Source organism: Arachis hypogaea, chromosome 11 (genome assembly GCF_003086295.3).
Source record: "Arachis hypogaea cultivar Tifrunner chromosome 11, arahy.Tifrunner.gnm2.J5K5, whole genome shotgun sequence".
Lineage (NCBI taxonomy): Eukaryota > Viridiplantae > Streptophyta > Magnoliopsida > Fabales > Fabaceae > Arachis > Arachis hypogaea.
In genome coordinates, this window is record NC_092046.1 from 147,639,489 (window position 1) to 147,659,996 (window position 20,508).

The 20,508-nt window shown below is 34.2% G+C and overlaps 1 protein-coding gene across 1 annotated transcript; it reads right to left on the bottom strand.

Annotated features, from left to right (window-relative positions):
• Positions 1-16,082: 16,082 nt before the first annotated feature.
• On the bottom strand, positions 16,083-19,491 carry LOC112723520 (probable 1-deoxy-D-xylulose-5-phosphate synthase 2, chloroplastic). Its single transcript, XM_025774916.3, has 5 exons — positions 19,249-19,491; positions 18,666-19,164; positions 17,795-18,066; positions 16,552-17,700; positions 16,083-16,460 (listed from the first exon to the last, which is right to left on the bottom strand). The coding sequence occupies exons 1-5, from the start codon at positions 19,348-19,350 to the stop codon at positions 16,302-16,304; spliced, it is 2,181 nt and encodes a 726-aa protein (XP_025630701.1). The 5' UTR covers positions 19,351-19,491; the 3' UTR covers positions 16,083-16,301.
• Positions 19,492-20,508: the final 1,017 nt, after the last annotated feature.

The following is a 20,508-nucleotide window of genomic DNA, read 5'->3' on the forward strand; positions in this document are numbered from 1 at the left end:
AGATAATAAGCTTGATGATAGAGCTAAGAAGGCAATCTTTTTGGGGTATCCAAGAGGGGTTCAAAGCTATCGCCTTTGGAGTGTAAATGATTCTAAGTTTGTAATTAGCAGGGATGTTACCTTTGACGAACGATCTATGGTAGCTTTGTCTAAAGATATGGTGCCAGATGATGGTGATGTTGGAAAAACTTCGAATACTCAAGTGGTGGAGATAGAGTCTAAATACCAACAAATAGACTCTAGTAATGTTCAGATGGAGCATCCTAATGCTACTCGAGATGACGTAGAGGATGAACTTGATCATGAGGAAATTCAGCGAGAAAATGCACATGTATTACAACAGCAGCAGCAGGATTCTTTGGCATCTACTAGGCCAAAGAGAAATTATAAATTTGTTCAGAAGTTCGGGTCAGACAAGCCTTTGAGATATTATGGGTAGGTAAACTTGGTAGATTATGCACTCTCAGTGGAGGATGATGAGTTGGTCACCTTCAAACATGCTATCAAAGACAAAGATAGAGAGAGTTGGTTGGTCGCTATGGAGGAAGAGATTCAATCTCTTCATAAGAACAAGACATGGGATGTGGTCACATTGCCCGTGAAAAAGACTGCAATTGGTTGTAAGTGGGTGTATAAAAGAAAAGAAGATCCTACTAAGTCAGATGGTACAAGATTCAAAGCTAGATTAGTAGCAAAGGGATTTGCATAGAAAGAAAGTGTTGATTACAATGAGATATTTTCTCCTGTGGTGAAACACACTTCCATACGGGTGCTTTTAAGTCTTGTCACTCATGGTGATCTTGAGTTGGAACAACTAGACGTGAAGACTGCATTCTTGCACGGTGACTTAGAGGAAGAAATCTACATGTATCAACCTGAGGGTTTCAAGGTTGAGGGTAAAGAAAGTCAGGTATGTCGCTTGAGGAAATCGCTATATGGATTGAAACAATCTCCTCGGCAATGGTATAAGCAATTTGACTCCTTTATGTTAAAACAAGGTTTTTTCAGAAGTAATTATGATTGTTGTGTATACATTCGTAAGCTTCTTGGAGGTGATTATATCTATCTTCTATTGTATGTGGATGACATACTTATTGCCTCTAAGAGCAAGGTAGAGATAGATATGTTAAAGGTTCAACTTGGTAAAGAATTTGAAACAAAAGACTTGGGTGCTGCACGGAAAATATTAGGCATAGAAATTAAAAGAGATGGATCAAGCCAAAAATTGTTCTTGAGCCAAAGAGGATACATTGAGCGCGTCATTGAAAGGTTTGAAATGAAAAATGCTAAATCGGTGGTAACGCCGTTGGCTCCACATTTTAGGCTCTCTGGTAAACAATCTCCCACAACAGCAGAGGATAAGGCTTACATGAAAAATGTACCTTATGCTAGTGCAGTCGGTAGCCTAATGTATGCGATGGTGTGTACACGCCCAGATATTTCACAGGCAGTCAGTGTTGTTAGCATGTTCATGACAAACCCGGGTAAGGCACACTAGGAAGCAGTCAAGTGGATATTAAGATACTTGAAGGGTACAATTGACACAGGTTTATGCTTTAGTGAAAAATCATGTCAAATCAGCGACTTTGTTGATTTTGATTATGCTGGTGATCTAGATAGAAGACGTTCTACGACTGGTTATGTATATAAAATACAAGGTGCTCCAGTTAGTTGGCGATCGATGTTACAAGCTACAGTGGCACTATCTACTACAGAAGCTGAGTACATAGCAGTAGCAGAAGGGGTGAAAGAAGCATTGTGGCTAAGGGGTCTTCTAGATGATTTGGGGTTGAAGCAAGATTGCGTGAACCTGAGTTGTGATAGTCAAAGTGCAATTTATTTGGCTAAAAATCAGGTTCATCATGCTCGTACCAAGCATATTGATGTAAGATATCATTTCGTGCACGATGTTATAAAGAAAGGTAACATTTCTCTTATAAAAATACACACAGATGAAAACCATGCTGATATGTTGACTAAAGCAGTGTCAGGAAACAAGTTCCAACACTGTTTGGAATTGCTCAATATTGCTTCATGTTAGGCATTACATGGAGAAATAGAAGAACTACGATTGGTTTGATCCTGAACAAAAGTACGTAGGCAGTCATTGTAAAAATGATGCAACCGGATATGAATACCACACTTTGATCGTCCAAAATTTGAGTAGATTTCAAATTGTGAACGATGTGGAGAATTGTGAGAATAAAAGAAAGACAAAGAGAAAACAAAGGGAGGCAGACAAATGATGGAAGAGAGAAAATAGTGGATAGTTAAAGAGCTTTTATAGAAAACTATTTTATAGTATGCTCTCTTGTTATTTATAGAAGTTAAGAAACTATATAAATAAGTGAAATCAAAATGTATTCAATTTCAATTAAAAATTAAAGGAATTCACATTCATAGCAATTATTTATTTTTTTTTCTTTTTTTTTTTTAATAATTATATAGCGAGTATACTATTGTGAGTAATGCTCAATTTCATATTACTTTTTATCTATTAGAAGTTAAAATTCCGCTACAGACTCAACATATAATTTCTTAGATAAGTCTTTATCTTTTTATATCTAGTTTTATTTTAGACCATAGTATAAACCAAGTATCTATCTTAACTTTAATCCTAGATCGAAACAATTCCGAAGATATATGGGTAGTTAATGAAATGGGTATGAATGAATATTTTGGAAGTTAATGGGGATGCTTCATGCGTGCTAGTCAGTGCCGATGGCTGATGGATGATGCGACGGGAGCCCTCGACGTGTCTCTCTGCTGGCCTTGTTTTCTGTATCCCACTTATATTAATTAATTAATATTTAAGAATGAGTCTTGCATTGCCCCATCAACTCCCTAATAATGCTATTTACATTTTGCACTAAACAACTTTTAACTTCTCTATATACTTCCTTTCCTTTTCAAGCAAATATCTTTCACTTTTTTCATTCTTGATTTTGATATGGATTTAGTTAACCTGTATTTTAAATCACATGTTAAAATAAAAAAAAATCAAATAATTTTATTAAAATATAAAAAAATTAATTTTTTAACTTTATTAATAATAATCTTATTATATACTCTAAAAGTTCATTGTTAGCAAAATTAGTTTGCCTAATTTTTTTTATATTGGTTAAATATATGTGTAATACATTGTTATTGAAAAATTAGGTATTTTTTTTCATATGGTGTTTTATTCAAATCGGACGGTCCGATTTGTTTGATGAAAAAAATAAATTACAACTCGAAGGGTCCGATTTGCTTAAAGAAAAAAGGGTAAAGTACTAAATTGGTCCTTTAGGTTTGGGCGTAATTCTGTTTTGGTCCTTAAGGTTTAAAGTGTTCTATTTGAATCCAAAAAAGTTTCATTTAGCATCAATTTAGTCCCACAGTGAAATCAAAATTAAATAATTAACAAAATGTCCTACATAATAATAGTACAAGAACAAAATCGATAATCTGAAGAACAAGTACAAGCTCTAGAGGCATAAAATCAACCATTGATACATCAATACATTTATTTATTATTTTTTTATAATATAAATAAAATATTTTCTATAAAACTAAAGAAAATGATAAATAAATGTATTGATGCATCAATGGTTGATTTTGTGCCTCTGGAGCTTGTACTTGTTCTCTAAATTATCGATTTTGTTCTTGAACTGTTGTTATATAGGATATTTTGTTAATTATTTAATTTTGACCTCACTGTGGGACTAAATTGATGCTAAATGAAACTTTTTTGGATTCAAATAGAACACTTTAAACCTTAAGGATCAAAACAGAGTTACGCCCAAACGTAGGGGACCAGTTTAGTACTTTACCTAAAAAAAAATTAAACTCCAAATCGGATGGTACGATTTGTATTTTTTATTTTTTTATTTGTTAAAATAAAAATCGGACGGTCCGATTTTAACATTAATTTTTTTTTACTTTCGAAATCACAAATCGAACCGTCCGATTTGTGTCATCCCATAACCAAATAAAACACTCCTATAGTCACACCATATTGATATACACCTTTCTCTCTCCCACACCAAAAATCAAAAGCGAACTAGTTTCATTCTCTGCCCTACACGAAAACTTAAATTATAAACTTAAATAAATATTTTTTGCTATGAATATAAATTAATTTAATTAAAATAATTAGGACCTATATAATAATATTTGATATGTAATTTATTGAAAATTGAATTATTATTTAAATTTTTTTCATAAAATTTAGATTATGCAAAAATAGTATTTTATATTATTTAAAAAATTATCCATAATTTTTTAATTATGTAATTAACTTAGTTAATAATTTTTATTCTTATTTTTCTACTAAACAAAAATATTGCAGTTTATACTATTTAAATATTTTTTAAATATTAATATAAGTAAAAAAAAAAGTGTTGGCATATTATGTTTATTGTTTTATATAATGATTTAAGTTGTTTATTTGGTATGCAAAATAATACTAATAACATTTTAACACTTTTTAATTTAGATGTAGGAGGAGGAATGGTGTAGGACGCTGTTATGGAGTGTTATGGAGTGTATAGGTGCTTTACGCAACTGTGGTGTCGGGAGTAAAAATCAGACCGTTCGATTTTTGGGTACACAAATCGGACCTTCTGATTTGTGTTTAAAAAATTAAAAAAATTTGGGGTACACAAATCGGACCCTCCGATTGGTGTATCCCAAATTTTTTTAATTTTTTAAACATAAATCGGAGGGTCCGATTACCTTCGCCAAAATTTAAATTTTCTCTTCCACACTAATCGGACTGTTCGATTAGTAGGCTTAATTTTTTTACAAAGAAATCGGATTGTCCGATTTCTTCATCCCTTGTTTTAGAAAAAGCTATCCCATATCCATGTCTAACACCCACATTCTCTACAACAACGCACAATACACACATACTTCTTATATCCAAAAAAATGAGCCACATTTTAATGTATCTATACGAAAAGTAGAATATTAAAATTATGCAATATATTGTGTTATAAAAATTAGATGATTTATATACATAAAGTAATTATATGATTACTACAAAAAAATCAAAATTATCATTTATCATATATAATAAACTTAAATATATGTAATGTTATTTACGTAGTAATGTGATCTATTTTAATTATGTGAATAACTATTGTTATTTTTATTTTTTATTATATTAATAAATAATACTTTAAACTAAAAAGAGAAAAAAGATAATTAAAAAATATTTTCTAACTTGAATTAAAATTTTTTTTTGTAAGTATATCCAAATTTTTATATATATTAAATGGTTATAATATTTAATAGTATGATATTTCTTATAGTAATGACTTAAAACACTAATATAAAATATACTTAGGCTCAATAAGATTAGAATGTGGAGGAGCATTTATAATTTATTGGTTTTTATCACGTTTTTTATATTGGAATAGTTCAATGTTAATCATTAATAGTAAATGCTCTAATCGAGAGGTGGCACCCAGACACACACACACACATTTTACCTTCTGGTTGGTGAGTGTGCTGTATGTGATACTGGAAGATGTGGCTGTTATTCTTGGTTTTTTGACAAATGGTCTTTCAGTGACAGAAGTGACTATAAGTAGCCACGAAGCCTTAGAGGCGGAGTGTTTGCACCAATTTGTGGTTGCACCGAGAAAGTCAGACTGTAGAGGAAGCTTCATAAAATTGACGTGCCTTCGGAATTTAAAAGATCGTTTACTGTTGATTGACGAAAATAGTATTCAGAGGTATGTGAAGTGTCACATTATGTTGTTATTTGGTACAATCTTGTTTGGAGACAAGTCTGGGGTAGCTGTGCACCGGAAAGTTCTGCCTTTACTTCGCGATTTTGGCAGTATCAGACAGTATAATTGGGGATCTGCATGCCTAGCACACCTATAGAAAGCGCTATGTAGGACATCTCATTTTGATTGTAAGAAAATCGATGGTCTACTAACACTACTGCTAAGTTGGACTTGGATACGTCTACCATTTCTTGCGTTGATTCCTAGGGATTCCTGCATTTTTCTGCTTGCAAACAGGTAAAATGATCGATCCACATCGTATTTTCGTATTTAAGATGGAATTGTGTTAACGAAATAAATCATGTTAGGTGACGTAACTAGGAGCGTGCATACCGATGCTATAAATTTTTTAGTAGTCTTGCTCACTTTAGGAAGTCCGGATGATCTTCAGAAAAATCAGGTATGTTTTAATTAAATAAGTATTTATTTTGGGTTGAGCCTTATTATTATCTGGATTCTAATCATTTGTTTCTTTTATTGTGTGTAGTTTGTGTGGGAGGTCTATGTTGTTGATCGCATTGAGCCAAATATAATTCATACAGACATCTATATACACTTAGTTGTGTGCAGCGCTACGATGCTATTGATATCATTCGAATGCATTGAATGACATGCAAGTGATAGGTTTAGGCGAGAGTTTGGTTTCATCCAAATAGCTCCTCATCAGGAACGGAGTTTAAACAAAGCACATGGAAAAGTTCTGACTGGTCATAAGAATCCTGAATTCCATTGCCACAGCAAATTCATCATTCACCACAATAAAAATTTCTACCACAATAACACCATGCAATAAATATTTAATACGTAACACCCTCACTATCAGAATGTCACGCTTCCGGCTGCGCTACTCTGATAGCAAGAAGTATTACGACGACTTCATATACTTAATAATAAAATAGGAGCCTTTGACTCGAAATCGTATCACTGTTCTTTTTGAAAATCGAAAAAAGAATACTTTTTAAATAAAACAAAACAAGCATATACATGTACAAAAATTCTTACTCAAGTAACTTATACATATTATATACATACAAATCATACAACTCCTATCCCTCTTACATAATATAATATTGATGGAGAGGGGTAAATAAATAAAAACTAAACAGCACTTTCGACTAAGCGAAATGCAATACAACCCTTCGTGAGCTTTTTCATCCGTCTCCTGAAAAGATAAAGCTGTAGGGGGTGAAAACCTAACCACACGGTCTCACCACAGAGTTTCAGAATTGTCATAATAAGATATTTAAAGAGAAATCTATTTTTAAACTCAGTAATTATTGTTCACCCTTTTAAAAACCAACAACTAGTCATCCAAAAACCCTTTTCAAAAATCAGTATTTAAATATCTAGAAATCCAAAAGCTTTATTTTCTTATAAGAAAATCTTAATCAGAAACCAACTACGCAATCAATCAACACAATCATCAATTCAGCACCAAAGCTCATTCTCAAAAGTAGCACACCAGGACAAACACAGGCAAAACAGACAAGGAAAGCACATGTTTAGATAACAGTTACAGCAAATAGTTCAGGTAGCAGTTAATAACAGTTTAACAATTAGGCAAACTAAAACAAATTCAAACCCAAGCAAAGCATACAAATGCATATGATGCATGCTTGTCCTATGGCTAATGAGCTCATCTGTCAATTATACAACCAACCCAACAAGTCCGATTTGCTAAACCCTTGGATTGTCCCCCGACGCGCATCCCCATGAGTCTATGCATAGCTTTTTCTCATATGTATATATCAAATCGCTCAATGGGGGTACCATTCTCGGGAATTTGTAAGTGCCTGGTCACCCTTACGTCGTAGGATCAACAGAGTATCGAGTCTTAACATGGAACAAGTGGTGGCAAGCCACTATGTCCAATCATCATTAAGAGTATCATTCGAAAACAAATACAAGTATTGTCTAGAGTAACGAAATAGAAAACAAGAAAAATGGGTAAAAGTACCAACCTTGATATAGCACGGAAATAGAAGGGCATGTCAAACAGCAAGAAAACTCGAATGTTCCTCTTTGAAATGCAAAGAAATCTTCAAACGGTCCAAGATGGAGAAATCTTAAAATTGGAAAACGGTTATGAAGCAAGAACAAAGGAAGAAGAATGAAGGAGTTTTTCTCGATGAGTGAAATGAATGCAAAGCGTTTCAGAAATAAAAAAGAAAAGAAGAGGGAAGAAGTGAAGCTTTTATAAGAAACAAGGGGAAAAAAAATATTTGCACCCCTCTTTAAAGCCACACGTGGATTCCTAGAAAACTGCCGCGTAATGTTCGCCATATCATCAAAGCAGCAACATTTTAAAATTTTGAAACATGTCGAGTATCTGACCTCCTGAAGGCGGCGTACCCGACAATAAAAACTGAAGCCACAAATGCTTGGGTCGGACCTCATAAAAGCTCGGACTCAAGTAGGGGCACTATTCATACCTTGACTTAAAACATAAAGCCAGGCCCATTAAGTATAAAAGCCTACCAAGGATCTCCTCTTCGGACACGACAAGAAGGTCCAATTTTACTTATCTAAACAAGTAACTGCCTCCCTAAATCTCTCCTACTATCTCTATCTCCATTAAAAGATAGATTCTAACAATCTCCCAAGATAAGGGGAACGGAACCAACAAAGGTGAAGCTACTCCAAAAAGGTGGTTGTCAACTCTGCTATAAATACACTGACACTCCTCAGATATATTCACGTTCTACGCTACTAAAAAACTTGCTTAAAGTCTTACTAACTTAAACATCAGATTCTCTTGCAGGTACCACCTGAAAGGATTCTTGCAACAGAAGCTTTGATAGCATAAAAGTAAAAAGAAAGAAAAGGAAATAGAAAACTAAAGAATAGCAATATTAAATTGAGTTGAGAATAACAATGAGTCGCTAAAACGTAAATAGAACTCTACTTCTCTACTTATATAGCACACATAAATCAAGACTAGTTTCTCTACAATTGTCATAACTCATCACACTTATTCTTAATTATCTTGACTCTTTATAACCAAAGAGTTACACTCATCGACACTCCCCCTCAAACTCGAGCTTGGCCTTGGGACAACTTGCAGTTTGAACCTCAGTCTTTCAAATGTGGAGGCTATCAAAGGTTTAGTAGGATGATCAGCAACCTCATCTGTCCCTGGAATATGCATAACATATAATTGTTTCTGATTTATCTTATCCCTGATTACTTGTACTTTAAGCTGAAAATATTTAATCTTGTCATGTAACATAAGATTTGTCACTAAAAAAATAGCGCTCAAGTTGTCATAATATATCGTTGGAGCAGTTTGAAGCTTGACATCCAGTTCTTCTAACAAATGCTTGAGTCATTGTACCTCAACTTCACAAGCTACTACACTCCTAAATTCTGCTTCTGCAGAGGAACGACTTATTGTGGTTTGTTTTCTGCACATCCAAGAAATTAAGTTAGCCCCTAAATACACACAATATCCTGACACAGACTTTCTATCTTCTAGATATGCAGTTCAATCCGAGTTTGCAAATCCATATAATCTCATATCATCGCTGTGCAGGACTAAACCATGATGTTGTGTGCCTCTCAAATATCTTAACACTCGCTTTGTTGCCTTCCAATGAGCCAAGAGGGGAGACTACATAAATTGGCTAATTTTTGCCACAAGAAAAAAGATATCTGGTCCTGTGATGCATAAATATTGTAGAGATCCTACAACAGTTCGATAAAGCTTTTGATCTTCAAAAGTCTCTGAACCTACAGACAACAATTGTAATGAAGAAACCATAGGGGTTGGCATAGAGCTAGCTTGAGCCATTCCCAATCTTGATAATAAATTTGTAATATATTTGGTTTGTGAGAGATGCAATTTTCTATTTTTAGTTTTGTGAATCTCAATGTTCAAAAAATAGCTTAAGTCACCTAAATCTTTTAGTGAGAAAATAGCTTAATCATGTCAGTCACACAATGTGAATTATTGCCAGTAATTATAATGTCATCCACATAGCAAAGAATATAAATAATTAAATGGGTATGTTTCTTGATAAATAAAGAATTATCAAACTTGGCATGATTGAAACCGAAAGAGTGCAAAGTAGCACTTAACTTAATGAACTACTCTCTATGAGCTTGTTTCAAGCGATAGAGAGATTTATTCAACTTACAAACATGTGTGTCAGACTTCTTTTCAAAGCCAATTGGCTGTGACATGCAGATTATTTGATGTAAATTCCCATTCAAAAAGGCATTGTTAAATCAAATTGCCTTATCACCCGATTTTGAGAAAGAGTTAAGTTTAAGACCAGTCTAATTGTTGTAAGTCTAATTTCGAAGTCAAAATCTTTTTCTTGGTGAAAACCTTGAACCATTAACCTAGCTTTATATTTGTGAATGGATCTATTAGGGTGTCTTTTAATGGTAAAAACCCATTTACAACCTATAACTTTTGCATTTCCTGGTTTAGGCACTAAAGACCAAGTATTAGTTTTTTGTAGAGCTTTAAACTCTTCTATCATCGCCTCTTTCCAACAAGAAATACTGAGGGCAACATGAGCTATTTTAAGAGGTTGTTCATCGCTAGCTTTAGACAAAACAAAAGAAAAAAAAAACACTTTTGGTTTAGACGAACCTATTTTAGACCTTGTCATCATAACATGAGTATTGTGATGAGTAATGTGTTGTGAATGGTGTGATGTTGTAAAGGGTTGTGTGTTGGGGAATTCTATAGGTTAAAGAACAATGTCTATGCCAGAAGTGGATTGCATAGGGACTTGGTGTTGTGCTGGAGTAGGATTGCGGCTAGAATCAGAAGCATCCTCTAATTGACGGCTTGGATAGTCATTAGTTATGACAGAAGGAACACCTTCAATTGTGTGTGAACTAATCAGATTGTTATTTATTTAAGGTGCATGGATTTTGATGAGTGGTTGAAGTGACATTTGGAACAATAGGAGGAACAGGAAACTTTGAAAAATTAAAACAACTATATGTATCTTTTTTAGTTACTTAAGTCAAGATTGTTACTAACAGATAGAGAAATAAATCAGAACAAAGAAACTGAGATTTATCAAATTTAACATTCCTAGTGATATATATTCGTCCATTGGGTGATAGACATTTATAGCCTTTGTAATTAGGAACATATCCAAGAAACACACACTTATGTAATCTATAGTCTAATTTATTCTGATTATAAAGGGTAAGAAGAGGAAAACATGCGTTACCAAAAATTTTGAGAAATTGATAATCAGGTTTCTGTTTTAATAAGACCTAAAAAGGTGATTTTTGTGACAAAATAAGAGTTGGTAACCTATTTATCAAATAAGTAGCTGTAATAACAGTTTTATCCCAAAAAATATTTGGCATTTGAGCAGTGAATAACATGGTTAAGCTCATTTCTATTAAGTGTCGATGTTTCTTCTCAGCTCTTCCATTTTGTTGGGGGATATATGGACTTGAAAAACGATATTGAATACCTTCTTGTGCAAGATATGTAGAGAAAGATTTGGAAGTGTACTCATCGTCATTATCTGACTGTAAAGCCTTTAATTTACAATCACTTAGGTTCTCTATAAAATTTTTATATTGAATGTAAAAACTTGATATTTGTGAGAAAGTAAGAAAGTACATGTATATCTTGAGAATACATCAATAAATGTAACATAATACTTGTAACCAAGATGAGAAATAATGGGAGAGGGTCCCCAAACATCTATATAAACTAATTGCAATGGTGAATTGTAAACGGTTAAAGAATCACTATGTGGAATAGAATGCATTTTGACCTGAACACAATTTTCACAAAGACTGTGCTTCTTATTATCAAAACTATTATCAAAAGGAATGTTTCATTGTGATAGAACAAGATGTACAATTTTGGTAGCAGTGTGTCCTAATCTCTTATGCCACAAATCAAAAAAAGGAAGAGAGATAGAGAAAGCTTCAGGACACGAATCTGTTTGTGAATGATAAGGGACAACAATGTTAGAAAACTGATATAAGCCTCCTTGCCTAAAACCTTGCAGTATAATCTTCTTGGTGAACTTGCATTTAACAAGATAATAAAAGGCATTAAATTCAAAATAAACAAAGTTATACTCAGGAAATTTAGATACCGAGATTAGATTCTTGGTTATATTAGGACAGTGAATTAGCTTTTGGAGAGAGAACCATCTTTTAGAAGATAAAGAATACAAAAAAGAGTGTCCAACATTAAATATAGAAATACCTGTTCCATTACCAATCTGTACTTGTTCTGACCCTGTGTATTCAGATGATGCAATCAAGTTAGATTGAGAAGAGATTACATGATGAGATGCACCTGTATCTAGATACCAAGCTGGGTCAGAGACAGTAGATGGTGCAACAAGGAATGTAGCAGAGTTGTGAAAGATATTTGTAGGTGGAGGAGGAGTGGATGCAATAAAATTCCCTTGTGATGAAGTGGAAGCAGTCGATATAATAGAGTTGTAGTTGTTCATTTGAGTGTCTTGATTTTGTGATAGTGGAGGTATCTATTGGTCTAATCTATGAAAACAATGCCAAGCAATGTGTTCAAATCGGCCACAAACTTGGCATTGAAGTCTTGGTTGTTGATAAAAAAGCTACCACCTCTAAAATGTCGACCTCCACCTCTCTTCCTTTCTCTCATCAGACTACCTCTCATAGTATTTGGCATAAAAGGAAAAGAACTTTAAACAAAATTAGCTTGCATAAGAACATTATCTGACTTTCTGAACTTATTCATTATGTTATCATGAGTCAATACCAGAGTTTGTATTTCACACAGACTATACATTTCAGGTTTCGCATTGCTTATGATTAAAAGATTTTCATAGTCTTCATTTAAACCATCAAGAATAGCTTCTATGTGTTCCTCTGTCGAAAGAGGGTAACCTAAGGCTGCCAAAGAATCAGCAAGGTTTTTAATTTTTGAGATATAATCTTGAGCAGACATACCATATTTTTTGACCAATTTGAGTTGTGCTTTGAGTTGTTTAACCCTATACTTGATGGATTTCTCGAAATATTCTTCAATCTTTCCCTAAATTTCATAAACAAAGATGCACCCAATCATTTTACTCTTGAAATCAGAATCCATAGATGCGAGCATCCATGAGCCGAGATTATAGTCGTCCCGCCTCCATTGTTTGAATTGTTGAGATTCAATCCCAGCTTGTTGATTTGCCGTGGAATCAAATTGAGGAGGAATTCGTGTTGGATGGAGATGATCTTCAAGATCTTGTCCTCAAATTGTAAAGAGAGCTTGTTGTTGTCAAGTCTTGTGATTATTTTCACCAAGTTTGTCATTGATTGGTGAAAGGGTTTCTGATTGAAGAAATTTGGGAAAAAAATTATTGATAATAAAAGAGGAGGAAGGAGTGTTGTTGGAATTGGAATTGGCAAAATCTTCATTGGGGGAAACCATGGATCAAACACCTGTAGCTCTTGATACCATGAAAGGATTCTTGTAGCAGTAGCTTAAATAGCAGAAAAGTAAAAAGAAAGAAAGGAAAATAGAAAACTAAAGAATAACAATATTGAATTGAGTTGAGAATAACAATGAGTCACTAAAACGTAAATAGAATTCTACTTCTCTACTTATATATCACACTTAAACCAAGACACAATTGTCATAACTCATCATACTGCTTCTTGATTACCTTGACTCTTTGTAATCAAAGAGTTACACTCTTTGACACCACCCCCACCTCCTCACGAGAAACTCGAACGTCGAAACCTTGACACCTGTACAAGTCAGGCGCTGCCACAGAAAAAGTCTGAATCTTACGTTCAGACCCAAATTACCGTTTTAGGTAACTCTCAGAATATATATATATTCAACAAATTGGTTGGTCTGATTTTTTTTGACACATTGAAAAAATAATTTCCAATAAATAAATTGAATTGCTCTCCCCCGAAATAAAAAAAAAAATTAAACCACATTAAAATTGGATGATCTGATTACCTACATTCAAATTCAAATTCAAATTTTTTCTCCCACACAAATTTGACCATCCGATTTGTGTACCTACTTCACTAACAAATAAATCGAACGGTCCAATTTTTTCTGCCTATATTTCAAAAAGAGCAGCCACCACATTTAGGTCTAGCACCCCAAATCTCCATAACAAGGCACAATACACACACAATATGCATATAGAAAAAATTGAGCCTTATATAGATTGATTCGTTTATTTTTTTTCAATTCAACTAGGTATCCTTTAAAAGTTGTACAATATTCAGCTTTTTATTTCAATAATTAAAAAAAATAAAACAAACGCATCTAAAAATTATAAATAAATTTAGTATCTTTTTAAAATTAAATACACATTCAAAACACAAACTAAATAAAACTAAAATTTAAAATTTAAATTTCAATTTTAAATTTCTATTTCAGATTTAATATATTTAATTATTAATATATTACCATTTAAATACACATCCAAAAATCAAATTAGTTAAAATTCAAAATTTCGAATTTAAAATTCTAAAATAAATCTTAAACCATCTTAAATCACTAGTAAAATTTTCGCTCCGAAAAATCCAGAGCTGCAGCGCCTCCCCCTCCTCATCTGTAGCCGCTTTCGTCTTCTCCCGCGTTGCGCACTCCTCTGCGACAATTTCCTCCTTCGGCGACGCGCTCCTCCCCGCGACGCGCACTTCCGCTGCGCACACCCTCGCGCCTCCTCCATCGATGGGCTCTTCTCCGTCCCTGGTCTCCTCCCTCGCGCCACGCACAACTGCCCCCTTCTCCCGTGCCTCCCCCTGTCTCTTCCCCACGTCGCACTCCTTTTGTCTCTTCTGCTTGCAAAATTCTAAAAAAATTTGGTTGAATTTATTCATGAAGATATGTTATCATTTTTTTCGCTTTATAAAAAGTTCTATTTTTTTAAAATTTATGTATAATATTGGAAGTGTCTGTATTTTTTTTTTAAATGTGTTTGTGATTATAATTTTTTTTGCACTCATATGTTTGATTTGGGAGTTGTAATGTTAACCTAATTTTGAAGTGTCAATATTTAATTTTGGATGTTTATGTTGTTCATTATGTTCTTATGTACATATATAAGTTTTTTTACATGAGTTTTGGATGTGTTGATAAAATATTTAGAGTGCATTCTTATAATTTTGGATGTGTATTTGAGTTTAATTTTTTCTGTGTTCAATATGTAATTTAGAACTACAATGAGAATAATTTAGATGTGCTAATACATAATTTTGGATGTATTTATGTTGTTTATTTAATTTTAGATGTGTTTTTGACATGAGTTTTGAATGTTTTGAATAAAAAAAATAATTGAAATGAGTTTAATTGATTTTGAAAATTCACTGATTTTTTTTAAAATTAGTACACGAAAAATTGTTACGAGTTTTATGGTTTAGTTTGCAAAAAATTAATGTATTGCAAGTGGTTACAAATTTTACGGTGATAAGTATTTAAAATAAAAGTGGTTCCTTAAAAAGAGGAAATATAATTAATTAAAATAATAAAATATTAGATTTAAAAGCTGAATAAAGGCTGAATTTTGTTGTACAAGTAGCATTTTCCATTTTTTTTATATGCATATCATTTATTCCGAATTCGATGAGTTTTATGGATTGATCCGTATATTTTTGTTTTTTTGTTTTTGTTTTTGTTTTTGTTTTTTTTTTTTGAAAATTTGTTTGACAGAAAACTTGTTTTAGAAAAACTTTAAACAGGTAACCTGTTTAGCCCACAAACTATACTCTTTAATCTACTGTTATTTTAAATTAATAAGGCCCAACACTATTAACGTCTCTTTTTTATAATTTTAATTTAAAAGACAAAAATCCGTCAAATTGAATTGGATAGTTTTGAGTCACCAAAAAAAAAAAATTGGATAGTTTTGTAAAATCTCGGTTTCAGAAGTCAAATGGACTATCGCAATTAGTAGTTTGGTTCACGAACGGAAATGGATCATGGACCTATCATATAAGAACTTGCAGGGAACAAAAGTTCTGAAAACACAATTAGTCTCATTTAAGTCATTTTTCTATGAAAACTTTTTTAAGCTAATAATCATTGAAAATTAGTTACTATTACTAATTGAATATATACACAAGCTGATAAATCAAGACACTGCAACGAGACCATTTCCAAGAATGAAGCTAAGGGTTTTTCAAGTTTGCCCATGGACGTAGTTGAACACTTAAACTGCTTAGGGATTATTTCAATATTTCTTATCATAAGACCCGGTGCGTTTTGTTCATGAATGAACTTGCTTAAACTTCAGTCCATACATCTCAGCCAGTTTAGTTTAACAGCTTAACATTACGTGAATTGAATAATAAAAGCAGAACTCTTGACCATTGTGAAAATCTCAACCCAAAATAAATTGTAACAAACAAATAATCTATCTATCTACATTAAAATATTTGGTTCCTTCAATCCCTTGCTCCAGTTAAGGAGATGTGGGTTTGATATAATAATCATCAAATAAACACGGTCTAATAACAAATCTTTGGCAGAGTTTTAATTTATTACTGTTATATATTTATTTACATTTGAAATCCTGTTAATAATAAGGTTCATATTTGCATGCTGAGAAGCAAACGATTGTCCCATTGAACATTGGTTAATGACAAAGCAGTAGCTGCAATATGGTTTGAACTCAACCCAGCTTCTTGAATTTGATCCTTCTGAGATCCATGCTCAATGTATCTATCAGGCAGAGTCATGGCTCGCCACTGCACCAACACAAACATGTAGGTTAGTACTGAATATATATAAGCTATGGTGTGGTGCTGCACACAATATAATAATTAAGTAAAGGTATACCTTAAGGTTGCCATCAAGGAGTCCATTGAGGCCAAGGAAATGAGAAACATGAGAACCAAACCCTCCAATGGAACCCTCTTCGACTGTTATCAAGATTTCATGCTCTCTTGCAAGTTGCATCATCAATGGTCCATCAAGAGGCTTGCAAAATCGAGCATCAGCCACGGTTGTTGAGATGCCGTGTGCTTCAAGAACCTTTGCTGCCGCCACACAGCTTTGTACCATTGTTCCATATCCAACTAGAGCCACCTTGCTTCCCTCTTTCAACACTCTGCCTTTACCAACCTCCAATGGTGTGCCTTTGTTGTTATTTGGAAGAATGGAACCAACGCCATTCCCTCTCGGGAACCTAAAGCAACTAGGTCTGTCATCTATGGCTGCAGCAGTGGCTACCATGTGCATGAGTTCGGTTTCATCACAAGGAGCCATAACCACCATGTTTGGCAAACAAGCCATGAACGTTGTGTCAAATGCGCCACAATGAGTTGGGCCATCAGCGCCAACTAGGCCAGCTCTATCGAGAGCGAATCTCACCGGAAGCTTCTGAAGGTCCACGTCATGTGCCACCTGATCATACCCTCTTTGTAGGAATGAAGAGTAAATGGCGCAAAATGGTTTGAGCCCTTCCGCGGCGAGACCAGCGGCGAAGGTTACGGCGTGTTGCTCGGCTATCCCGACGTCGAAACATCTCTCCGGGAAACGCTTCTGAAAGAGGTTGAGGCCAGTGCCGCCTCCCATGGCGGCATGGATGGCAACAATGCTGTCATCAGCCTCTGCCTCTGCAATCAAGGAGTCCGCAAAGTAGCGTGTGTAAGCATGTGTGGGTGCCTTGGTCTTCATCTGCTTCCCGGATTTAGGGTCGAACTTGACGACACCGTGCATCTTGTCGGGTGCAGCTTCGGCAGGAGCATAGCCTTTACCTTTCTCGGTGATGACGTGGATGAGGACAGGGCCGAGGGATGGCATTCCCTTCACGTTCTTGAGAATGTGGACAAGGTCTTCCATTTGATGGCCATCTACGGGGCCGATGTAGAACAGGCCAAGCTCCTCAAAGAAGCATGCGCCAGACCCACCTACTAATCCTCTCGCGTACGAATCCAATTTCGCTGCAAATTCATGTGCTTGGCTTCCCATTTGCTTCGTTATGCCCTGTGCAAGTGCAACTTATTGTTTATTCTATCTCTACTCTTTGAGTTCCACTTGTATGTAGTTAAATCATGCCAAATGCCAAATTTAATTATACCTTAGCGGCCTGGCGTAACTGGTGGAAGTTGGAATTGGTGTGAAGCTTAGTGAGAGCTCTACTGAGAGCACCAACAGGGGGAGTTGGGCCATCCAAGGTTGCGGTGGGCAGAGAGACCTGCTCATTGTCATTTAATATAATGATGAGGTTAGTGTCAAGAAAACCAGCATTGTTCATGGCCTCGTAGGCTTGTCCCGCTGTCATGGCCCCATCACCGATCACTGATATCACGTGGTTGTTTTTTCCAATCAGGTCCCTTGCAACTGCCATCCCTGAAACCAAAGTGTGAATCCGCTTTATTAGAAAGCCAATTTTACTGTGGTTATGAGTTGATATCTAAGTTTTGTCTAATTTATTTTTTTTTTGTAGTAAATTTTGATTTTTTTAAAAATTATTTTTTGTTATATCTTTTAAATTAAATATTATTTTTAAGTAAATAGGCACCACTTTTAAGCATTATACTATTTACGTTATTAAAAACTGGTAACATTAGAGAATAAAAAAAAAACAGTCAAAACTTACTTTATTTAATATTCGTACAATAATTAATAAATACTAAATAAAATAAATTCTGATTAATTTTAGTTAATTTTTTTTTTTAGGAATGCTAAGGAGCCATTAACTTTTATGATTTGTAGCCATCAAATAGCCATTAATAATAGTTTTAATGGTGTGAGATTAGTGTGAGATTTTATCCAATGGTTTACTTTTCTTTGCTGGTTACATACTGGTCAGAATTTAACAAAGTTGCTGACCCCTAGACTTTTTCTTTTTTTTTTTGTTATCAAATATTTTTTATTAGTAACTTTTTAACTTTTATTTAAAGAGTCTCAATTATCAATTTCCTTTTCTTAAATTTAATTAATTTTACCTAAGGCTGCCGAAATGCTAGTAGAACTGTGACCAACACCAAAGGCATCATGAAGGCTCTCAGCAATCTTGGGGAATCCAGCAAGTCCACCAGTCTGTCGAATGGTGTGCATCTTGGATCTTCTTCCGGTGAGAATCTTATGAGCATAGGCCTGATGACCAACATCCCAAACGATCTTGTCCTGAGGAGTGTTGAAGACATGGTGAAGTGCCACTGTTAGATCTGTCACACCAAGGCTTGAACTTAAATGTCCTCCGGTCTTTGACACCGTGTAAACAATCTCTTCACGAAGCTCATCAGCAAGCGCCTCAAGTTCTTCAATCGACAGATTCTTCATGTGGATTGGGTAGTTTACTGTGTCCAACACTGGGGTCTCTGGCTTCTCTCCTGAGAAATTCAGACCACTACATTTCTCATGCCGTTTCTTCACCATAGTACTTCTCTCTACCTCACCGCTGCCATTATTTTTTCCTACACCAGCTGCTATCACTCCCTTTCCCTGCAAAATTCAAATCAAATTAATATTAAATAATGTTTGTGGAATGTGTTGACACCGGAAGAATATGATGAGCCGCATACATACCCTTCTGGCGGTGGTTGTTAAGTTCGTGGTAGTTGATGGTTGACGAGAATAATGAAGCAAGGGAATGAGGAAACTAGTTCCAACAACACACGAAGACGCCATAGGTGTTGATCCGAGAGCAATTTGGGAATGAAATCTAGCTAGCTAGTGTTGTATGTGTTGGTTGTGACTGAGAATATATAACTAACTAGCTAGCTAGCTAGGCAAATTAATTAGTTATGTTTCTTTCGCTGGTAAGTGTGAAGATGCTGAGCTGAATTGCCTCTTTATATAGCTGTTTTTGGACATTTTCCACGTGCTAAACGCATTGATCACATTATTAATTATTTATTACTGGTGAATTGCAGCAGGTTAATACTAATTTTAGTAGGGTAATGTCATGAACCTTGACCCACGTGTCTTTTGACCTTTCACACGCTCTCCACCACCGAGATTATTTTTTAAAAAAGAAAAGAAAAGAAAATAATTGAAAAAGACCGGAGTTTTGTTGAGTGAGAAAATAGTTGAATCAATTAAAAGCGTGTATCACGTTCATTTGAAATTTTTGGATAAACCATATTTTAATACACTCACGTGAACGACAAATAACTAGCTAGTGGATTATGGATTCTATTGCTAATGCTCAAACCAACATTTTCCTACGTCCACTGCAGTAGTAGTAGTACATATATACTCAAGTTGAATAATAGCTAGTAAAGGTTACTTTTTCTAACAATAATTCTTGATGATTAATATGATTTTAATTTCATATCTATACACATTATATTATTGAGTTAACAGTCAAAATTGTCCTTGAAAAATACTTCAATCTTTTTTTTTATCTTTGAAAGACAAAAGTAATCGAAATCGTCTCCAAAATATACACGACTTGATCACGTTAGTCCTTCTGTCAGTTGGATGATGACGTAGTGGATTAATGCCACGTGTCACAAGATGATTGGTTGACGTGTCAGATCACGTGTCAGATCAGTGACACGTGGTAAAAAAGTTATTTATAATCAAAATAGTCTTTGAAAGTTCAGACGTAAATCATTTTCATCCCTAAAATTTTAAAAATTAATCAAATTAGTTCTTATATAATTTTTTTAATTTTTTCTTGATAATATTAAATTTGAAATATTTTTTGATACTACTAATTTTAATAGAAATGTAATTAACAAACAAAAAATTAATAATTGTATCTTTTCTTCTTCTTAAAAATTATCTCTCCTTTAATTCTTCTCAAAATCTCTCTTATTCTTTTCTATTCTAAAACCTTTT

Excerpts from the sequence above, each read along its gene's own strand:
- LOC112723520 (XM_025774916.3), bottom strand. The coding sequence starts at position 19,350 with ATGGCGTCTTCGTGTGTTGTTGGAACTAGTTTCCTCATTCCCTTGCTT. Across the intron at positions 18,067-18,665 it reads TAGCATTTCGGCAGCCTTAG|GGATGGCAGTTGCAAGGGAC; the intron begins GTAAAATTAATT and ends CTTTGGTTTCAG. Across the intron at positions 17,701-17,794 it reads AGTTACGCCAGGCCGCTAAG|GGCATAACGAAGCAAATGGG; the intron begins GTATAATTAAAT and ends GCACTTGCACAG.